The 21,635-nt window shown below is 36.8% G+C and overlaps 1 protein-coding gene across 1 annotated transcript in view; it reads right to left on the bottom strand.

Moving 5' to 3' along the window:
• Positions 1-21,635, bottom strand: part of PCDH11X (protocadherin 11 X-linked) — a 305,273-nt gene that overhangs the window by 111,009 nt on the left and 172,629 nt on the right. Inside the window, exon 3 of the mRNA XM_062006639.1 lies at positions 7,760-7,831. Coding sequence (XP_061862623.1) covers positions 7,760-7,831 — 72 coding nt within the window. The remainder of the gene's footprint in view (positions 1-7,759; positions 7,832-21,635) is intronic.

The raw sequence follows: 21,635 nt of genomic DNA on the forward strand, positions 1-21,635 counted from the left end.
TGACCGTGTTTGCTATGCAGGAAGATAAAATTCACATTGCTAATTCAACAGAGATGTAATATTAAATGTTGTAAAAGTTTATAGTAAAAATCGCACCAACAGAATAAAAGCCCAAACACCTCACAACAAACACCACTGTCAAAACCAAATTCCTCTAAGCATTATGTGCACAGCTCACACTTTACCTTACAGCTAACTGTTCTGCAAGTGACAGCAAACTGGACACTGGAAAAATGGACACCTCAATGAATCACGCCTCATTTATGTTTTCTGGTTTAAGATTTATGCATGTTGAGCACAGCTCAGAGCAAGTAAGTTACAGTCCAATGCAACTTAATGATTTTGCTACTTGCTGCTGCCTCCTAAATAATGGGACGTCTCTGCTTTCTCATCAAATGGGTGATTGCAGAAGAAATACCATGGGGAAGAAAGCTGTTCTGAGTATCCCCATAGGTAACTAAGCATCTCAAAGATCTCATCTACATTTTCTGAAAGCAGGTCGGTAGTGATTTACTTAGACACTGACAAGGTTTTCTGCATCTCACAAGATAAAGGAGTAGCTGTCTAGTTGCCCTTTTAAAACGAAGTCATTGGATATTTCACTACCAAGCACCCCATCTCCTCCAACTCAGCGCATAGCAATGGAGAATAAATCAACCACCTGTGCTGAGCAGCACAGCTGCCTCCTGGAGCTCCAGTACAATGCACACTGACAGGAGGCTTTCTAGGGTTACCTGTTTTCATGCACAGTGGGATGAATTTCCAGGTGATGCTCTCCAGCTGAGCTCCCTGCTCCTGTTACCAGTTCTTTCCTCATTTACACTGCTGTTCAAGTCTGTAATAACAGCTCCAACATGTCAGAAGAGGAATGAAAAGATTTAGCAGTGTGTGCCAAAGAAATTAGGCAGACACCATCGCTGTCATAGTGGACAAAGGAAAAGATGTTCCTCAAAGTCTCAGTGAGTGACTTAGAATAGATTTCAATATTTCAAGGCAGTAAGGCCCTAAAACCTTTACTATCCCTCAATTTTCCACTCAGCAGCTTTGGCATTTGGTTTCTGAAAATACATGGAACAATCTGACAGACGAACATGCAAGGGCCTGTCCTCAGAGATACAGCCACCAAAGCAACTGGCTTTTTGCTTCTGTACAGCTAAACGCCTGACATACTGAGTAAACTGTATGGAAACTGTCTGTTCTCATTTATTTTAATTAACTCATAAGAGAACTGTAGCTTAGCTCAAATTGAGAGTTTTTAATCATAGAATCAGGAGCTGGTCTGGAAAACAGACAGATAAACTTCAATGAAATGGGCTTTTTTTTTTCCCTGCTTTTGTAACGGTCTCCCCTGCTGAAATCAATGATAAATTCATTGCTCATAACTTCAGTGCTCTGTTTTCATGTTTTCTCCAAGTGGCCGTTCAGTTACATCAGCTACTAACTTGCAACGCTCATATGGTATGGCAAAAGTATATCTTTAAAAAATACATATATATATATATATATATATATAATAAATATATATATAAAGCCTGTCAAATGTACTGAAGTCTTACTAGATTAATAAAAATAGAGTTCTTCCTGTTGGCCAGGTTATCTTAGCAAACCTGCTCCACTGCAGAGTCAATCTTTATTTAACTATAATAAGTCTTTATTTGCAAACACCTTATAATTAAACTTTACTTTTTAAATTTACAATTGAATACTCCAGTGGCCTAATACAGGCTGTTACACTGTTTTAGATATGGCATATTGGTATTCTTCTAGTTTGTGTTAACTGGAATCATTAGGAAAAATGACAGCTAGACAGTAAATGGCTAATGCCCATTTCCACTTAATAAATTGTCTTTCCATTAAGTTACCTTCCAAAATTGCACCCTGATTTCTGGACACATTATTTGCTTAGAATGCAGGGAATAATTTACAAATTATAGATTATATTCTGAAAACACAACTACAATGAGATAGTGCTGCTATCTGAGAGGGCAGGCTTGTACCTTTTGGCAGCTAGTTATGGCACTAGCTGCTGCTGGAAAGATTAAATGTTTACAAGGGTATCCACTCTATTTGCAAAGTGCAATAATTAGTCTGTTTTTTCTCTTTAGGATTTAAAAAAAATACTATTTATCTCCTGCTGGTACTCAAATCAAACTAAAACAAGTGTCTGCTTCCAACTGGTTTCTAGCTTGTGAGGCCTTCATCACTTTAAGAGATAAATAGAAAAAAAATCAAGTTTTCAGATCAGAGTGTTCCAAACCAGTTCAGATACTTATGTAGGCAATTACAATTGCACTTAGACTCCCCACATCCTCTACTCCAATCTGGATTTTTATTTTAATTTTTAATATTTACAAAGTTTTTTGTGTTAGGATTGCAACTGATGTTCCATTAAGTAAGAAGTAAGACTCAAGGCATATGTACATTTATTAAGGCACCAGATAAAATGGGATTATTTTCAGCATACAGATTCCAAATACTAAATAATCAGGGCATAACTAGATTGTATAAATCTATTTAGGTTACTGGTTTGCAGCTAAGATGAAGACACTAAATCACAAAAAGTATTTCACTTTTAACTTTCACTGATCTTGAATCTTAAAAGGCTGAAGCTGTGAGCTAAGGAAACAGAACACACTAGGACTTCAGGAAAAATAACCTAGGTCCCATGAACTGTGGGAAGAAAATATCCACACAATTCTTATTAGTTGTTTTTAACCATGGTTGTTCATATTTCTTCCTAACATAAAATGCTGTTTATAATTTAAATATAGCTTCCTTTTTTTTAAAAAAATAAGAAAAAGATAAAACCACAAGCTATGTTGCAATATATCTCACTGGTGGGGGTATAAACTAAGTAGCTTAAACCATATGCATCAGAAGGATAGTAGAGAACATGGTTGGATTATATTTGTTCCTGGCCTGTGTGCAGGAGATGGACTCGCTTCATCCCTTCCCAGCGCAGCAGGTGAGGGGAACAAAGTGAATTGCCAGCTCACCTAATAAGACATCTCTGTCTGAGGGTGCTTGGAGACTTTTCTCCCCAGGAGTCTTTCTTGCATATTGAAAGGGAAAGCATGGCTGCAGATTAGGGCACAGAACTGATGAAAAGAACGAAAAATACAGCACATGGTTTTGCCCGCAGTTGCTGGGCATTTAGAGGGAACAAGAATTATAGGACTTGATTTACTTTACAAAAACTGATTAGTAAAAACCCCTGTGGATTTCTTAACTATACTGTGGAGGGATATAAGATTAGTGTAGCAATTCCCATCATCAAACGTATTTACTGTTAAAATATTGGATTAGTGATGTTGTTATCCACTGTTCCAAGATTATAAAGTGATTCTTTAAAATTGAGCAGAAAAATACTATGCTCTATCATTTGTAATTAGATTTCAGTCAGAGTGTTTTTGCCTTTCCACAAGTAATTCTGCTTAAAAAAAAAAGTGCTCTGTGTACAAAGAAAAAAAAATAGATGCAAAAGAAGAAAAAAATATATTTTCCTCTTCTGCTTTTGAGAGGCAATTGTTTAGTCTGTATTTTATCGTCCCTGCTTGTCATGTTCATCATGGTAATGCACCATGATTACGTCAGGTGGTAATTAAGTCATAGAATCATAGAATGGTAGGGGTTGGAAGGTACCTTTAGAGATGATTTCAGGTGATGCTAATTTGTAAGATACATAAATGTGCACTCCTTGAGCCTCACTAGTCTTAGTCCTTGGATGTTTAACCCTCAGAGAGAACGTTGAGCTACAAAACCTTGAGGATCATCAATGTTTGTCTAGGTTTCCAGTGACAGCATGGACTGTGAAGGACAAAGAGCATGAGGAAAAGGCAGAAATTCATGTGTTCTTTAAAGTCATTATGCCACATTTGGGGCAGGAAAATTAATGCAACTGTACCCTGCCTTTTTAGGCTTTATCTTAACTGAGTGAGAGTACTTGCAATTCTTGCAGTGAATAAACAAATAAAAGCCTACAGCACTAATAACACCACCTTCTCACACCACCTTTATCCTATCATACACCTCTGGGAATCACTGCTATGCAGTATGTATGGGTCATCAAAAAAAGTTTTAAGTCAGAAATACTCTGCAGCAACAGAAGAGTGGGAGTTTTCCTATATTTGCCATGATGGCAAACCTCACTACTTCCCACTACTGCACTTTTAAGCCATATAATCTTAATCATGGACCTTCTTCCTTAATTTGGTAACTCTTTATTCTCTCTTTCTAAACTTATCCTCCTAGTAATTTGGAAGAATGAAGTAATTTCTTTCTGATTCAGAATCATTGTGATCAGTATTATTTCATACTGTTACCACACAAAATTCAGATGTTAAAATAGTGTCAACAACTTCAACAATTCAAACACAGATGACTTAGATTTTAAATTACCCTGTTTCTAACTGACCATAAATACATATTCTTAACAGTTGTAGCTCTGAGCAGACTTGATGGTGTTTATCAGCTAAATGTTTAATCAGGCAATGAAGCAAAAATCATAACCACAGAAATACCTCTATTCAGTATTTAAATAAAGCTTGTAAACCAATGACAAGTCTTTTAGGGCAACTACTACCACATATGTTCCTTATCTGCAAAGTCCTTATTCCAAATTTATCAGAAAAAAGGCATGGTCATGAAAAAGAATTCCCACATTGCCAATGTCATATTGCTGTAGGAATTCAGTAAATCACAACCAAATAACCCCAAAAACCAAAACCATAAAACCGAGAACAAAATCCCCAGCACGGAATAAGAAATGATTTAACAAAACACTACTGTTCTTCATTTTTGTCTTCCTGAACAGACCAGTTTCCAAATTTGCAGCTACTTCACTGCTTCAACAAATAAGGCAAATGAGAAGGATGACAGTACAGGTGACATAAAGCCTTCCCTCTTTCTACACAATCATCACTTCTTCTTTTGCCCAGACCATAACTCCTGTGTGAAAATGCCCAACTGTTAACAGGACTAGCTTCTCACCTCATGATATTAGGGGCCAGATGTGGTACTTTCTGCTTCACTGACTGTTTGGCCCTGCACACTGAAACTGTGCTCACAGCTATTCCGTTCTCTCTGTTGATAAAATGCATCCCACAGCAGCTCTCAACATTCAGTGGTACTAAGTAGCCCAAGAAACTGCAATGAATTTTTATTGTTAAGTAGACAAAAGTAGTGAGTCTCTCCCTTTAGGGGGAGGAACTCCAAAAACTTACATGTAAATAAGCATCTCCTTGTAAATAGGATTTGGTTTTACTCATGGTTCCTTCCAGCAGTTTTTAAATATATTCCTCCTCCTTTAGAGTTGGGAACCATTTGCTTTATGAGCACCATTTGGATCATTTGCCTGTTGCTCATAAAATAGACAAAGCTTTTATCCATGCCATGAATTTTTACTCACTTTATACAAAATATCTAAGGATGAATTTGCAGGGGCCAGAATTACATCCATGAAAGAATTAACAACTAATTTAATTTTCTGCTACAATAATGGTTCCAGCAGTTTCTGATTTTGTTGATTACATTCCTTCTCTGTGAAATAAAAAAAGCATATTGGTGTTAACTTCTTTTTATGTGTTTTTTTTAAAGCCAGATTATTTTTTCTTTCTAAAAAATGAACAAAAATGACAAATACATTTCACACACCTTAATCTGTGTAGTTTCCAAATAAAGCAGTGGCAAATGCAGTTTTTTGAAGTGATTAGAGTATGCTCAGGAGGAACATTTGATTCTTTTCAGCATTGGGACAATTCAACAGAATATTTCTGTGACAACGCTGCAGCCAGCAGTCACACGAGTCACCTCTTTCAAAAGCTCACCTTTGACACATTCGTGCACAAGGGCTCCCTAAATGATCATCATTGTATCAATCCGCTTCAATGACTCCTCTCACAAGTCAAAAGCCAAATTTCTCTCAACTATGGGAACAAACCAGAGCCCAGTCCAAGCTGCAATCTCTCCACCTACCTGCTCTGCAACACATGCTGTAAGCAAGGAAACAGGAGGGGCCTGTTAGCCCTCCTTTAATGATTCATCAGCTGTTCAGCAGTAACTGCTGGAACTAAACACTTTCCTCAATTATTTTGTTTCTGCATATAAAGTGTTACTATCTATTAGTAACTGTAGACCACAGCTAGCTCCTGTGGTCCTGCACATAAACATTATTGATTACAGACACAGATCAATGCGCATTTAACTATTGTGATTAGCAGCTGCCTGGATAGAGGTGTTTGGAGGTTTGGCCATGCAGCAGCTGGAAATAGTCAGGGCACATAGTATACCTGGGAACCTTTAGTCAGGAGGAAAGAGCTTGTGTTTTAGAGAGTCAGCTGAGGGATTTCTCTACAATACAAAGCTTGTGTGTGCACAGATAAATATGTTCTTTCTGGATGCAGATTTTCACAAAACATAAAACCCACATATTCGTGGTTTTACACAGTGGTTCTACAGTGAAGAATTTACTATTCAAGAGCTACTATATTTTAATCAGCCATATAGCTTGTACCATAAAAGCCTGCACAGTTAGCATTGCAGCTAAATGAAAATGCGCCCAAGCATGAACAAAGGGAGCAGTAACAGAGATGTGGGGTTTTGGGTTTTTTTTGCATTTTGCCTTTTAAATTCCTACACTGTTTGCCATATGCTTTTGGAGTAAATGTATCTCTAGAACAAACCTAAGGTTTAGGATTTCGTATCTGTAGTTTTAAAAAAACTAGAGATTGACTAGGAGAATATTTATTTGGCCAGAGTGCTTACAGCCTGAAAATACAAGACAGAGCCTACTTAGACTACAGTCATACTGTAATTACAGATCAGGGGTTTTTACCTCTGTCTAGTTCCCTCCATCTTTGATAAGAAACTCAACTTGGGCATTAAATCTATAGATACACTGCTGCCTTTGGCAAGAGGTAAAAACCCTGCAAGGCAGAGGTAGGTGTTTCTGTCACAAAGATGCACTGTGCTATATGAATTACAGATGTGGCAGCTGCTAGAGGAAAAATGCCCTCACAGCCATAAAAAGCCCCAGCAACTTAAGGAGGCAGTCCATTTCCCCAGGCTGGTCTTCCTGGGCACTTCATTTCATCTCCACCCCTCTCCAGCACCTTCTCTTGTAAAGTCCTATTTCTTGTCCTTGGAATCACATCATCGTCTATTTTGCTCTGAATTAGCTCTTTCCTTCCCTTCCATCACCTCTGAAGCTGCATAGTTCAACGTGCAGAATGTTACACCGATACAGAGGGGAAAAAACCAGCACAATTGACTCTGAGCTTCTGCATCTAATTCCCAAGCAAAGAGACAAGCACAAGGCCAAAATATCTAAAGCCACTTTGTGTTCAGGAGGATCACATCCCTCTTTCTTTCAATTAACTTCTTTAGTTAAATCCTTCTGATGCAAAAGGATGACATTTCAAATCTTCCTCTGAAAATAACAAACTTCTACAAACTTCATTTTTACTCCAGAAGACACAGTTTATTGACACACCATTCAGAAAGCAGTTCGGGTTTGTAAAGTTCTGCAAAGTTTAAGCCAATAAGGAAAACATATGGCAAGATAATCCTAAAAAAAAAAACAACTGAGACTTCAGCTACAAGGACACTATCAATAGTCTGGGCAGCCAAACACCAAAACAAATCCGTTTGACATACAACGCTAAGAACCACAGATCTACCTGCTGCAGTTTCTTTAGAGCCCCAGATTAATTCTTTCAAGACTTACAGAAGCCATCATTACAGAAAAGCTATTCCATCCTACCTGTGGCTGAGTCCAAGGCTCCAAGGTTGTTTCTTTCAAAGGAGTTTGTGGTCTTCCCATTTCTTTTGTGTGCTTTTAGGAAAGAAAAAGTATATATCAGTTATACGTTCAACAATTCTGTCAGCATTCAGCATTAATTTCCCTTGAGAGAATATAAGTCATGTACAAAATTCATATAAAAGAATGGTAACACTCATCAGGGCTGCATATGTTTGGAGGAAAGTGTAAGGACTGGTATTTTTGCAGTTAGATAATTTATTTTTTGTAGAATTGCTTTAAGGTGTGGGGGTACACTACATCTGTGTGTAGAAATGAAAAAACTCAGACAAAAGATCAGTAGCAGAATTTCAGAGGGACTTCAACTCCAGTTTCTCTGCCATTTCCTCCCCAGGCAATGCTATGTTTAATGGACACCCTGAAAAAAGTCCACAGTCTGCAATGGAATTACCTTCAATGAGTGAATTAAAAGAAATACAAAAACTTTTTTAGAGTCTGCATTATTTGGGCAGGTGAGCCACGTTTGATGAGACCCCTTGCTTTTCCTAAATGAGTTTTAGAGCTGAAGCCAAAAATCTGAGTAGTTAACAGCTGCTTGTCTCCTTGACTTTCCACAACCTTAGGAAAGATTGATCACCTACACTAATCAAAAAGATTGATCACCTATACTAATCAAAAAGATTAAAGTAGTCTTCAAAGAATTACACTTGCTGACCCTTCACATTTTCTTTTTTAAATATTACCAAAACATCTTGCAATTAGTGGTTAATGTCTGTAGTTGCTCTGCTTCAATAATAAACACATAAGATTTTTGAGCACTAGGACTGAGCTTTGAAGAGGATGTTGGCTCCTTTTCATTTCACCCACATGAATTTCACAGGGAAGGAGCTTTATACATTGCTGAAAAAATACTGACAAGTCTCTCATATTTTCTTTCTCCTTAAATTCATTCTGTCATGAAATGGAAACAATGGCATTCACAAAAAAGGTCCTCTGCTGAAATACATTATTTAAGTAACACTAGGATGTCCCTCCTCCTGAAACACAGCTCTAATGTACTACCCTTTGGATATGGCCTTTGACAATATATTATATAAACAGCATTGTTCCAGGTCTCACATCAGAGTGAACTAAATGCCCATGGAGACTTCAAGGATTGACAAAAAGAGGGAGAGATATGCCACTGGATTTTCTGTCACATAAAATATTACCACTTAAAAGGAATAATTTTCTTTTGAATATAGAATTTGTGAGCAACTTCAGTTAGCATGGCACATTCACAGGGTTTATTTCAAAAAAACCACCTTATTAAATGGCAATCTTGTTTTGGCAGGTTGGATTGCCTGTAATAATAGATTACACACAATCATTTTAACCATTTTTGTTATGTTATATTTTGGGGTAGCAATAGAACATGATTCATTCTCGAAATAGAACAATAAATGTATTTCAAAAGAAAAAAAAATAACCATAGATTTAGTGAATGCTAAACAAAGTTAAAATGAACGCATCTGGAAGGGAAAGGTTGTGTTTTTCATATATTTAAAAGCAAATGTGTTCTACCTTATAATCTTTCTTTAAATGTAATAATCAAGCACCAAAGGGACCCAAACACATAATGAAAATTATTAAACATATCAATTGTGGTACCAAGATACCATAATAATTCCACATGGGACAATCTGCCAGTAACTGACATTAAAAATACCGCTATTTATTGAGAAATAGCTTTCCTTGGATCTCACTTAAGTTTTTTATACAATATTTGTCCAGTCAGTTCTATTTTAGAGCAGAGCAAAAAGCAAATGTATGAGTACATGAAGAAATGGGATGCAGAAGCACATTTAGGCAAACTAATACTTAAAACATTTGAGTAACATCATGCTCTAAACCTTAGATGTAACATAATGAAGATTCAAACACCTCTTAACATTGAACTTGTTACAGGCTAGCACCTTCTGTTCTTAATTTACGTACTACTGTTTCCACTACCTAGCACCCAAAGAGACAGTTTCACCCCTCTGAACACAAGCATCAGAAAGTTGTGACAAGTAGATTCTGGGAATTCAAACAGGATTCTGCATTCCAGAGCACATAAAAGAAAAAACAAACAAAAAAATCCAACAAAAAACCAACCAAAACCAAGCAGTAACTACTTTCAGCCTCTGTGGGATTTCCACACACAGTAAACACCTTCTTTCTAGCTCTCATTTTACAAAGCTGTTTCAGAAAACAAGGAATTGAGCTCTAGAAATGAAAATCCCTCACACAGCACAGATCTGGTTTGCCATGAAGAACCTGCAAGTGTTGTATTGACACCTTTCAGTACCAAAAAAAAGTCTTCTTTGCAAGATGGCTTAAAATGAACCAACACCTGTACCGCTAACTAGCAGCACATCTGCTGCAGCTTCCAACTCACCATACTGCAAAATACAGCTTGCACAAATACCTGTTCTGAACTACCTGCTACTATAGGAATACTATAGGAATTGTGCTTTTAGTTTACAAGATCCCTACTTAATGCTTGCTGAGATTTAAACATATTCTTAATGGATCGCATAAGCAGCACTTATTCTCAAGTTCTTTTTTCTTGTTTTTACAGAGGAGTGCAGTAATGATTGACAATTCTCCCAGGAGCTTCTTTCTTACTTCCAGTGCAGATAAAGAAACTCTTACTAAAAGTAGGAAGGTTTTGGAAGCCTTTATCCCTCCATTTTGCTTGGGGCATCTTCTCAAAGACTTCTGCAGCTTCTACAATTGTCATAAAGAAACAATAGAATATGCCCACAGTCTTTTGTTTATGTTCCCTCCACTTCCTCAATTTGACATTTAAGTTTCACACATAGAAGAAAATTGTACACTTAATGAGATAAAATGGAATGATTTCAACCTGGATATTACATTATGGTTTCAGCAGCGGCATTAAAGCTCCCTTAGCTCTTGTACACACACCGATTACAATTTCTCTAGCAGAATAAATTAGGCTCTTTTCATATTTGATGAACCACCTGTCACTTCTGCTACAGCCAACCACTGTTTCACAAGCAGGGGGCTTACCTGGACAACTGTTTAAGTTCCCACCATTCATCCAACACCTTCCAAGATCTCCCCTATCTGCCACAGTTGAGGGAGACTAATTTTATTCTAAATCACTACCTCATACCCTGTATCAATGCCTTGGTACAGGCACTGGGGAAGGCAAGAGAAAGACAGGAAATCACAAAAGGTCTTGCTGACTGTGAGAGTTTGCTTTACCTCAGTAATCCCTTTTACTCAGTGGGAAACAATACTGTCAACTATTCCCCAAGGCCAGGCAATCTTGTCTGTCCAAAGAAGTCCAATTTCCAGGTATTTTCAGTATGAAATAAGTTTTAGTTTGCTGAATCATCATACAGCCAGTCACATCAGTCTTCCACAGACCACCTAGAAATTACCCTGATCAATTATGTTAGCAATCAATGAAGTCCAGCATAATGGCCAGACAGTAAAAAGACTGCGCACAAAATATTTTGCTGATATCTGGAATATTCTGTCTAGTTGTAACTGCAAAAGAAAGCTTTAATATTTAATCAAAGTAGTTACAAAATATTTTTTAGAGAAAAAAATGAAATTCATCATGAATATTTCCTGTTGTTTATTAGACATAGTAAGTTAACAATCAGATGATTACTTATGACAGTTTGACAGGTAGTATCCAGACTTCCAAAACCTACCAGAGAAAATAAATTGTAAAATAGATTTTAAAGGTTATGAAAGTCACCATTTTAAAGTCAGATGGCATTTTTAATCTTTCAGATGCCACATTAGCGGTCCCCACAAATCTCTTACACACCTGAGATACTTCAAACTAATCTTACAACTGCTTGTGCATTGAAGATCTCTCTTCTGATGGTATCCACTCTGTATGGTACTTGGCTCCTGATTTATGTACAGGTTAGGCTGATCTGTAACTAGACACTACTCATTTGCTCAACCTATTTTCTCCAGCAGACTCAATCCCATTCTCTCTCTCTTTCTCTGCCCTAAGGTATTAGTCCAGCTCTCTAAGATCCTGCTCTGAGTTTCCTGTGTAGGTGGGGAAGGTGAGATGCAGGTGACAAAGGAAGAGGGATGCCCACTCTTTGCGATCCTGTCTGACAGCTACGCAGCCTCTCCCCCTCCACCGTGCAACTGAGGAAGCTCTTCAAACTGTGCTTCTGGCAGCCCCCTCTAATACAAAAAGACATACTCTAAAAACGTGGAGAAGTCCTTCCCCCTTTTGCTGGAAAGAAGTTAAATCATATTGAATTGGATGGCCTCAGCTTAATGAGATGGGGTGTATAAATAATCACAGATTTCTAATAATTTGGCTCATGGAAATAATTAATTTTTCAATGACAACTACTTTTGTAGACTGCAAAGGGAATTTGTTCTGGCATTCAAATTTATTATTCTAATATTAACTGCTGGACCTGTTGAGCTAGTTGTCACCTCCTTTTCATCCCACTTCCTAATTGACAGGTTTTTGCTTTTCTTCAAAACAAATCTGGATGTATTCAAGTTAAAAAGAAAATGTTACGTGACAATTCTGTTTATGTATTTTGATTTCTGGAAGAGCCCTAAAATTATATAGATGAATTCTACCACCAATAATTCTAATGGTTATTGATTGCTGTGGGAAGCAAAAGCAGACTGAAATTCAAAGATAATATGATGCATTTTTCTTTGTTGCCTTACAAAATTGCTACGGCAGCATTAAGATTGTCTAACTCAAAGTGTTCTGCTCCTGCGTTTTACAGAAGAAAAAAAAAATAAGTGTTTTATGAAATTGTCTTTCAAGCTGAAATCCTGCATGGCTTGAAGTGAGATTTAGGAGAATGGACTGGTTGTGTAGATAGCCTATTAGCTGTGTTACGTCACTGAAGTCTGGTTGGGATTGCATATGTGTATTTGGGGCAGCTTTTGTCTTTTTGATTATTTTTAAACTGTACGGCCAAAAGCTACATTTTCTGACATGAACTGCAGACTTCATAATGTGGGACAGAAAAGCATTAATCAGGAAATCACATATTCTAATTTCACTGCCTAGGCAGAACATCTTCATTATCACACTGAGACAAAGAAATGCTGTAAGCCTGAGAAGGAGATTATCTCCATTAACAATGCCTCCTTCTTGCCTGTAAGTTGATTTCAGGTAATTGGATTCCTGCAGTCTTCTCCTTCAGTCTCCTAAGATTCTTCATGTGAAAGGTGAACAGAAGGGTTAATTTAAATGAAATTTATGTCACAGCTTGCTAGAACAAATTATTTTGTTCCAAGTTTCCAAGCTTTATATAAATATGAAAATTAATCTGTATGACACAAATATATAGGAAAGCCACAGGACAGGTGAAACCAAGATGTTAGTAAGGATTCATAGGGGAGGGGTTTTGCTGTGTCTGCAGGAAACATTAGGCTTGCTTTTTGCTAAAGAACAGAAATACAATTTGTAACATAGATTAAAAAAATCCTCTTTGTGGGGGTAGCAGCAAGGGACCCAGTCTAGAGCCCTTGAAATATGATTTAGGAATGACAGAAACAATTGGCTTTCCACACCAAACAGCTATCTGGAACTTCCACTAATGCAGCTTGTACACTGTTTTTTAGCTGTAACAATTGCAGCTCCATTTCTGACTGTATCAAAATGACTTGTGATGTTGCTATACATCCTCCCAGTGATTCCTTGGCTTCAAAAGCCACAATTTAACCCAGCAAGTCTCAAATGGTTCTGCCAACAGGCAGCTTTTATCTTGCAAGTACCTCTTCAAAGATGTAATAAATTACCTAGTGCATATCCAGCCAGCCAGCAATTATAAGGGCATGATTTCCAGAGGTGCAGCACACTCACAGCCTCCATCATTTACAGCTGTTATACTACTCCTGTAGAAGAATCAGCCCTTCACTTCCTTATTTCTCTCTTTTGTTCCAGCCTATCTATGAGTAAAGTGACTGTCTGGAAGGACACAGGGGAATGGAAGCTAAAGGCAGGGTGGTGTGGAGTGGGGGTTGATGACTACAGAGTACTAGGAAAGCTCAGAGGTTTAACAAAGCCTGACATGAGATTTGCCAGATGGTTCTGCACCGGATTGTAAAACTTTAAACTAATCTTCATTTAAGAGTTTTAAGGGTTGTATCCCTCTTATAAAGCCTCTTGCTCTTTTGCCTGGTTGATTCTGGTAAATTATAGATCAGACTTTAGAAAACTGCTTCCATGAACAGCAGCTCCTTAAATCTCAGCTAAACTGAGCAAGAAGATTACATGTTATTATGATGTAGCACAGCAGGATTTTTGTACAGCAAACATAATGATGTAGAGAAGGATAAAACTATCATTCTGTGCAAGGAGGTCATCCATAGAAGAACAATGCTTTTTATACAGCTAGAAATTCCATGCATACATGGTGCATCTTTACAGGGCAAATTCTTTTCTTAATGGTTCTCTAAAGAAACCCAACCAATAAGCAAAACTCAAATCTGTATTTCTGAATTCAATGCTCAAGCATCTTACAGGAAAGGAGAATCACTTATCCCAAATGATATCTAAGTATCACTAGTAAAAGTATCTATTTCAGGAACAACTTTAAGATAAATTCATCATATTGTTTTTTTGCAAAGAGAAAGGTTTTCCTCAATCTCCAGTGAAATGTCAGATACTGTATGCAGTAATAAAAATTATCAGCACTAACATCATGAGAGCATATATACACACTTTTAATTGTAATCAAATACAGTTCACATGGAAAAGCAAAAAACAAAATCAGTATACTAGGACGTAGAACTTTCTTCCACTTGCTGTCAGTATTTGTAATCTTAGATGATATCTCCACAGCTGAAATTATATTAGAGGGAATTTATAAATTTGAGTCAATAAATGATGAAAAAGTTGAAACAAGAAGAATGGTGAATACAACCAAGCACTCAGTAACTAACAGCAGCAAATTTTCAAAAATTAAGAGACTAAAACCACCAAGTTCTGAGACTTGATACAGTAATTTGACACTAAAATTGTGGCCTTCTTAACAGGTGATACAAGCACTTAAGTCTGTTCAGTTTTGAGTAAGCAGCCTATTAAGTTTCCTCTAATTTCCTTTTTTTTCCCGTACATGATTTTGAGTGCAATGTAAAAATGTCAAATTACCTCCCCTTTCTCTTCCTTTTTCATTGAAACATTATTTCTTGCACATGAAAGCTTTTGACTTAAAAGCAATCAGGTGTGATATTCACAGCTCTAGTCTTTTCAAAATGTCACGCACTGGAATTATATAGATTTATCCTAAAGCTCTCTGTAAGAAAATCAGCATTTTGGAATGCCTAAAATACCTACCTATGAGAAAATGCTATTGAAGACTTTGCTACTTAAACATAATGACACAGTTGAACTATCAGATACTGTGTTATCTTGCACATTATTAACACTCAAACAAGTTTCCCAAATTTCACCCTTGATAAAAATTTCTTAATCAACACATAGTTAAATTCTGATATTAGAACAGAGGCATTCCAAAAAAAAAAATCAGATGATGCTAAAGGAGCAAAATACTTGAAATTTTGATAAATACAGAACTTTTTGTTTGGTTCGTATATGTAAAAACCTTAGTGGTAATAGCTGATAAAATATGCTCCCACTACATGTTCTGACTTGAAAGTATTTACATATATAAAACTAATGTGACATTATATGCTAAGGTATTCCTACATCAAATGAAAGGGGGGAAAAGAACATAATATAATACAGCTTGTTTTAGTTGCTTGAGCTCTACTCAGCTTTTAAAGAGTGAATATAAATGTACACAAATCCATTTTGTGACTCAGATATAAAGCATCCTGTTAGAAATGTAGTACATGGTAGCAAAACTAGGAATTTTTATATACCTGCGTATTTTCTCCAGAGTTGTTAAAATTCACATTTCTTGTTATATCCCCTTCATAAAAATAGATTCTCTTTCCATAGGTTATTCAGGAAAAAGAGCATAGCCTCTGCCAGTATCCATCTTGTCCAAATGGATTTTTTTCTAGGCTTTGTCATCTTCTTTCCCTATGGTGTGACTAAGCTATATTTTATAGAAATCTGGCTGCTTTTAACAAACATTTGCAAGTTAAGTTGCTCTCTAACCATTAAGTCTGAAGTGGATGAAGTTGTTAAAAGCCAATAATTCCTAAGTTTTTTACTTTACTAATCAAGTAAACTAAAATTACACAACTGGAGTCAGTCAGAAGTAGCCCAGACCTGGCCAATAGAGAAAAGCCTGAACAGGGATCTCACACATCAATTACAGACAGGAGAAAAGGGCTGACAAACCCTTACACTTTAGGCTTTGAGGTGTGGCACAATTCAGGAAAATATGCCACTTTAAATTAGATTTTTCTAGAAAGCTGATAAATAGGCTTACTTATAAAGAGCAGCAAGACTAATCTGCAATTCTTCTGACATTAGAGACATGAGCTATAAGAAGCCATGTTGGATCATCATCTCTTTTCATTTGATGCCATCCTGTTTATATTCCTTATCCTCAGCTGTGACTATTTGTCTGAAAAAGTACGTTTTCTTTTTCTAGTGCACATTGTAGTTCTGAGTATACAATGTAAAATTAAAAGTCAGCTTGTTGTTCAGGTGGCAAGAGCATGTCCAGAACAGGGACTTGTATCATAAACAATCCCTCAAGAGATAAAGAAGTATGCTTGGAAATAACTTTTTTTTCCTTACCAAGTCTCTAATTAAGTTTTCCAGCACATATCTTAACCTATGGAACAGAATTCAGACTGAATGCAGTGCAACTTGTAAACCTGGGAGGAACAGGGAAATAAATGTAGAAGTCACTGAGGGCAAGTATATGTTAAGGGAGCTCCATTTACTCTAAGGTAGGTCAATGCCCCACTTAATCCAAGAATATCTGTGGGCTATATCAGCACAACTTGTGAAAAATATGAGTCTTTTTATAGGCATAGATGTATGTGATCACATATTCTTATCATTTGTTACTTTATATGTAATCAGGATACAGTCCTGACTATTATGACAGTAAAATCCATTTACAGTTGTATTGCACTCTTGGTAACCAAAACACACAAATTGATGTCTGTCTGCCCCTGTAGCTTCTTCCCTTCCCTTGGAGAACTATGCACATCCCTTTTGCATCAAGAAAAACAACATGAAAATATTTATTTACTTGTTCCAACAGGAAACTGGTATCCACAGATGTCCACAGCATGTTTCCCCTAATATACTATACCAACCCCATCTTCACTCTATGTCAGGAATCCTTTCTAAAGCCTCAAGGAAAATCCCATCTTGATATCATACTTTTAGCTAGGCTAATAGGGTTTGCTGTGAGGAAATGAGTAATTCTATTTCATAGATAATTATAAAATCCTAACTTTTTTTTTTCATCTAAACATTATAAATAGCAAGATTATGAAATTACTTCTCCTGTTGACTTTTATAAATCTGTCTGCTATGCTGTCTTCCTGGAAGGAGGGAAGCTACAACTCACCAGAAGGCTTACCAGGCTGGAGGAACACAGCCTAAGGAGGCTGCACTGAAGAAAGAGACTTTGGAAGACTGGAGGGGGACTGAGGACAAGGTACACAAATGCCATAATTTTACTGACATTTAAATGCCTCCATACTTATTGTACACTTATACGTGTAGGACATGATGGCAGGAGGAATTTCTGAACGAGTTGTCAGGCATAGGCACGGACTGCCCAGGGAGGTGGCAGAGACCTGGGGATGTTTAAGAGATAGGTGGGTGTTGTACTTAGGGAAACGGTCTAGTGGCTGACAGGACTAGGATAAAGGCTGGACTCGATCATCTTAAAGGTCTCTTCCAGCTGAAACAATATTATGATTCTATGAATGCAACTCAGGCAGGCTCAGAGCATTCTCAGTGGATTTTGACAGTACTTAGAGGTTTTTTTGGTTCAAGACTTATGAGGGATTTTTTTTTTTTGTTGGATTTTGGGATGTTTTTTCGTTTTTTATATATAAAAGTAATGGCCCCAACTCAGGAGATTCACAGAGGTTATAGTAACACAGAAGTGCTCTCATTATCATCTAGACATCATTACAAGATTCTTTGCACTAGATACTGGGATGGCTTTGAAACTTAAGCACTTAATACAACTGTTACCACTGCTGCACCTGATGTCCTGTTTCTACTCTGATCAGAAACATGCTCAGAACATAGGAATGTGGCGGGGGCAGAGCTCATCTACTCTTTTAAACATTGGACAAGGCAGAGTATTTCTGAAGGACTGAAGAACGCTGACAAACGTTACAGCAGTGTTAAGGGTGTCTAAACTTAATCCCGTGAGATGTCTTCACTTATGATAAATCAGTTTCTGACTGTCTTCTACAAACTGTATTGTACTTAAATCCAAGTGCATTCTCACCTTCTATTTTAAAGATTATTTTAATCCTGACACACACTGTTTCTCAAATATGTTTCCTGACACTTTCTGTTATTCATTTTATCTTCTGTTATTCATGAATTATTGAATGAGAGATTGTTTTTTTCCCCCTTGGGGCAGGGCAAGGGAAAGAGAAAAAGAAAACTCAGAATACAGTATCTAAAATCTAGTTTTCCATAAATGTAAAATTAAACTTGTTTATACAGGTCCACACCCACTAACAATGCCTGCAGTGAAAAATTTTCCAAGAACAATCCTTCTGTTTTACAAAAACAATAATGAACTGACACTAGTATCACGCCTATGGAAGCATCATTTCTCTCACTTCAAAAATGTCAAGCTACAGAGTATAATCACACAGGATGACAGAATCTCAAGGTTAGGAAGGGATCTCAAAAGATTATTTAGTTCTGCTCTGGTAAGGAGTTTGGACCACCTAGAGTAGATCACTCAGGAACTCATCCAGATAGGTTTTGAATGTCTCCAAATAAAGAGAATCCACAACTCATCTAGGAAGTCCATTCCAGTGCTCCGATATCCTCACAGTGGAGAAATTTTTCCTTGTGCTTTTTTTGGAACCTCTTACGTTCCAGCTTGTACCTGTTGCCCTTTGTCCTATCATTGGTCATTGAGAAGAGCCTGGCTCCATCCTCCTGACACTCTTCCTTTACGAATTTGTAAATATTAATGATGTCACTCAAACAGACAATTTTTATTCCTAATGCCAAGTTAAGAGACAAAACACTCTCCGTTTAGTTTTCTTCCCAATCTCATCAATGTCATAAAGTAATTCATTAGAACATTGGAAGTGGATTTCAAAATACAAATATTAGAATTTAGAAGACATCTTCCAAAACAAATGCATATTCAACACATGCTCTCATGCCCTCCTATTTCCAGAGACACTCCAGAACTCAAGTATTTAATTTGTGCTACATAAAAATGTAGTTAATTTTTGTAATGCATTTTTATAAAAAGACAGTTACACTGTAAAGGATACTCTTATTAAGCAATGCATTTTATAAATAACTCTTCTAAATCACTGCAAATAATTCTTTTTATGCACCTGGCTTCACAGAATACTAAAGGTTGGAAGCAACCTCCAGCGATCATCCAGTCCAGTCCCCTGTTAAAACAGGTTTCCCTCAAATCAGGAGGCACAAAAATGCATCCATCTAGCCAGGTGTTGAAACCTCCTGAGGAGATGACTCCACATCTTCCCTGGGCAGCCTGTGCCAGGGCTCTCTAGCTCTCACAGCAAAGAAGTTTTTCAAGTGGAACTTCCCGTGCTCCAACTTCCCAGCAGTACCTTGCAGATATGGTGAGCGTGAAAAAACCCGAGGGAACGAGTTAGATGAGGTAATACCTCAATTACAAGCTCTGGTCCTAAGCAGATGAATACAAAACTCTTGGAATTTCAGCAGAAGTGTTAGTAAAGGATTTTTAATGCTGTAACCAAACATGGTAACGTGTACACATACCTGGTCCGGTGTCACTCTAACAAGTCTGAAAACCCCAAATAGCAAAGACATGATATAGAGACTTTCATTTGAGAGCTTACAAAGAAATACAGGAAGCTCTGTAGGATTTAGAACTCCATTTTTTTTCCCCCTACTAATTTCATAAAACAATAAAAACCCCCAAAATTTCTAATTTCAGGTCAAAATCCATCTGGATATGTTCCCGTGTGACCTGATCTAGGTGGACCTGCTTCAGCAGGGGAGTTGGACTAGATGATCTCTAAGGGTCCCTTCCAATCCCTACTATTCTATGATTCTATGGTCATATCTATGACCTTACAAAAACAGAGATCCCTTTAAATCATCCTCTTTTGTTTATTTTGTATTTTTAAAAAGTAGATCATAGTGGATTTAGGAAATGGCAGTTTGCTTATCAAGGGCAAGCATTTTAATTATTCTAGGCAATGTATTCCAGTAATAATTTTAGCTTTTAGAAATAGGTAATGAAATAAAAATCATTGAATGTCATTCTATTGAAAGTTAAAGGGTTTGCATATCTCAACATACAAAATTTGCAAATCAACGTTTGGAGCAACAACACAGAAAATGGCCATCACTACAGCCATTCTAAACTATCTACACTGAACTGCTACTTAAATTAAACACACTTTCAGTTAAATAATATATGTCAGTGAAATCATACACAGCAGCCACTTTATTATAAAGTGCATTATTCTGTCCATATCCAATAGACTGGGAATAATTTCACTTATAAAGCTTGTGATGATTTCTAAAGCGTTATGCAAGTCTTGTATGTTCTTCCCTGACACCCATGATTTATATAGTCCAATGAAAAACCCATTCTGTTATCTCAGGATTATTGCACTGAACCTGCTGGCATAAATTCAAAATCTTAGGGAACATGAAACACTTTCACAACTCATACAAACACGGCCCTTACACCTTTTCAGATTTTGGTCTTCATTATTTCAATTCCTACACTCCATGAAGTATTGTTGAAATAAAAGATCTGAACTCACAACAAACATTGTAGGAGTAATACTGGTTCCAGGCTCACTACAAAAAAAAACCCTCATAAATCAACAAGAAATATCCTGTGTCAATATTCTCTATTTTTCTAAATGCAAATATAGGTTAATATTATGTATGAAATAAAAAATTATCAACAAGAGAAATTAAAGAAAATTTAATTATCTTTCTAAAGTAGGGAAATGGAAAGCACTTTGTCTCACAATCCTTTAAATATTCTTGTCAGTCTCATTGTAACACACAGATAAAATATCATTATTACAGGACTGTAAAGCTGTTATGATATATCTATACAAGTATAAAGCCTCAGCATCTAAAAGGTAAAAATAATATTTTCCCTTTCTTTGCTACTTCAGACTTATCTCAAAGAGACCAGTTGGAAAGAAAGAAGAAGCTGTGTAAAACTTGTTGACTGAACCCAAAGGAATTTTCTAGGCAATCACATCCAGTACAGATAGGATGGCTACACAAACACAGCAGATTTGCTTCCTTTTCCTTCTCTGCATAGTTGAGAATATACATTGCTATTCAATATTAGCAAAGTGTAACTCAAAAAGCAAATATCATAGGTTTTTCATGGCTTTAAAAATTTCTTTGTTCAATTCTGATGCAGCAGCGTGCCTGGCACAAGTACACTCAGGAAGATTTATATCAGCCAACCCCAGCAATCTCTGCTGAGAACACCCTAAAACAATCATCCCATTCTGTTTCTTTAGTAAATAATGAGTTGGAATAAAAAATGAAAATGAGAAGAACAAAAACATCACTGCTGTTCAGTCACTGGGTGCTAATAGACACTGCTGATTAAGATATTAACTGAAAAGGCACAAAAGGTAAATCTTTTGAAACAGGAAATGAAAGATATTTGTTCTTTGTTGTCATACACTGATGAAACTAAGTAAATTTAATGACTGTAAATATAGAAATCACAGCTAAACTAAT

The sequence above is a fragment of the Colius striatus genome, chromosome 13 (assembly GCF_028858725.1).
Source record: "Colius striatus isolate bColStr4 chromosome 13, bColStr4.1.hap1, whole genome shotgun sequence".
Taxonomy (NCBI): Eukaryota; Metazoa; Chordata; class Aves; order Coliiformes; family Coliidae; genus Colius; species Colius striatus.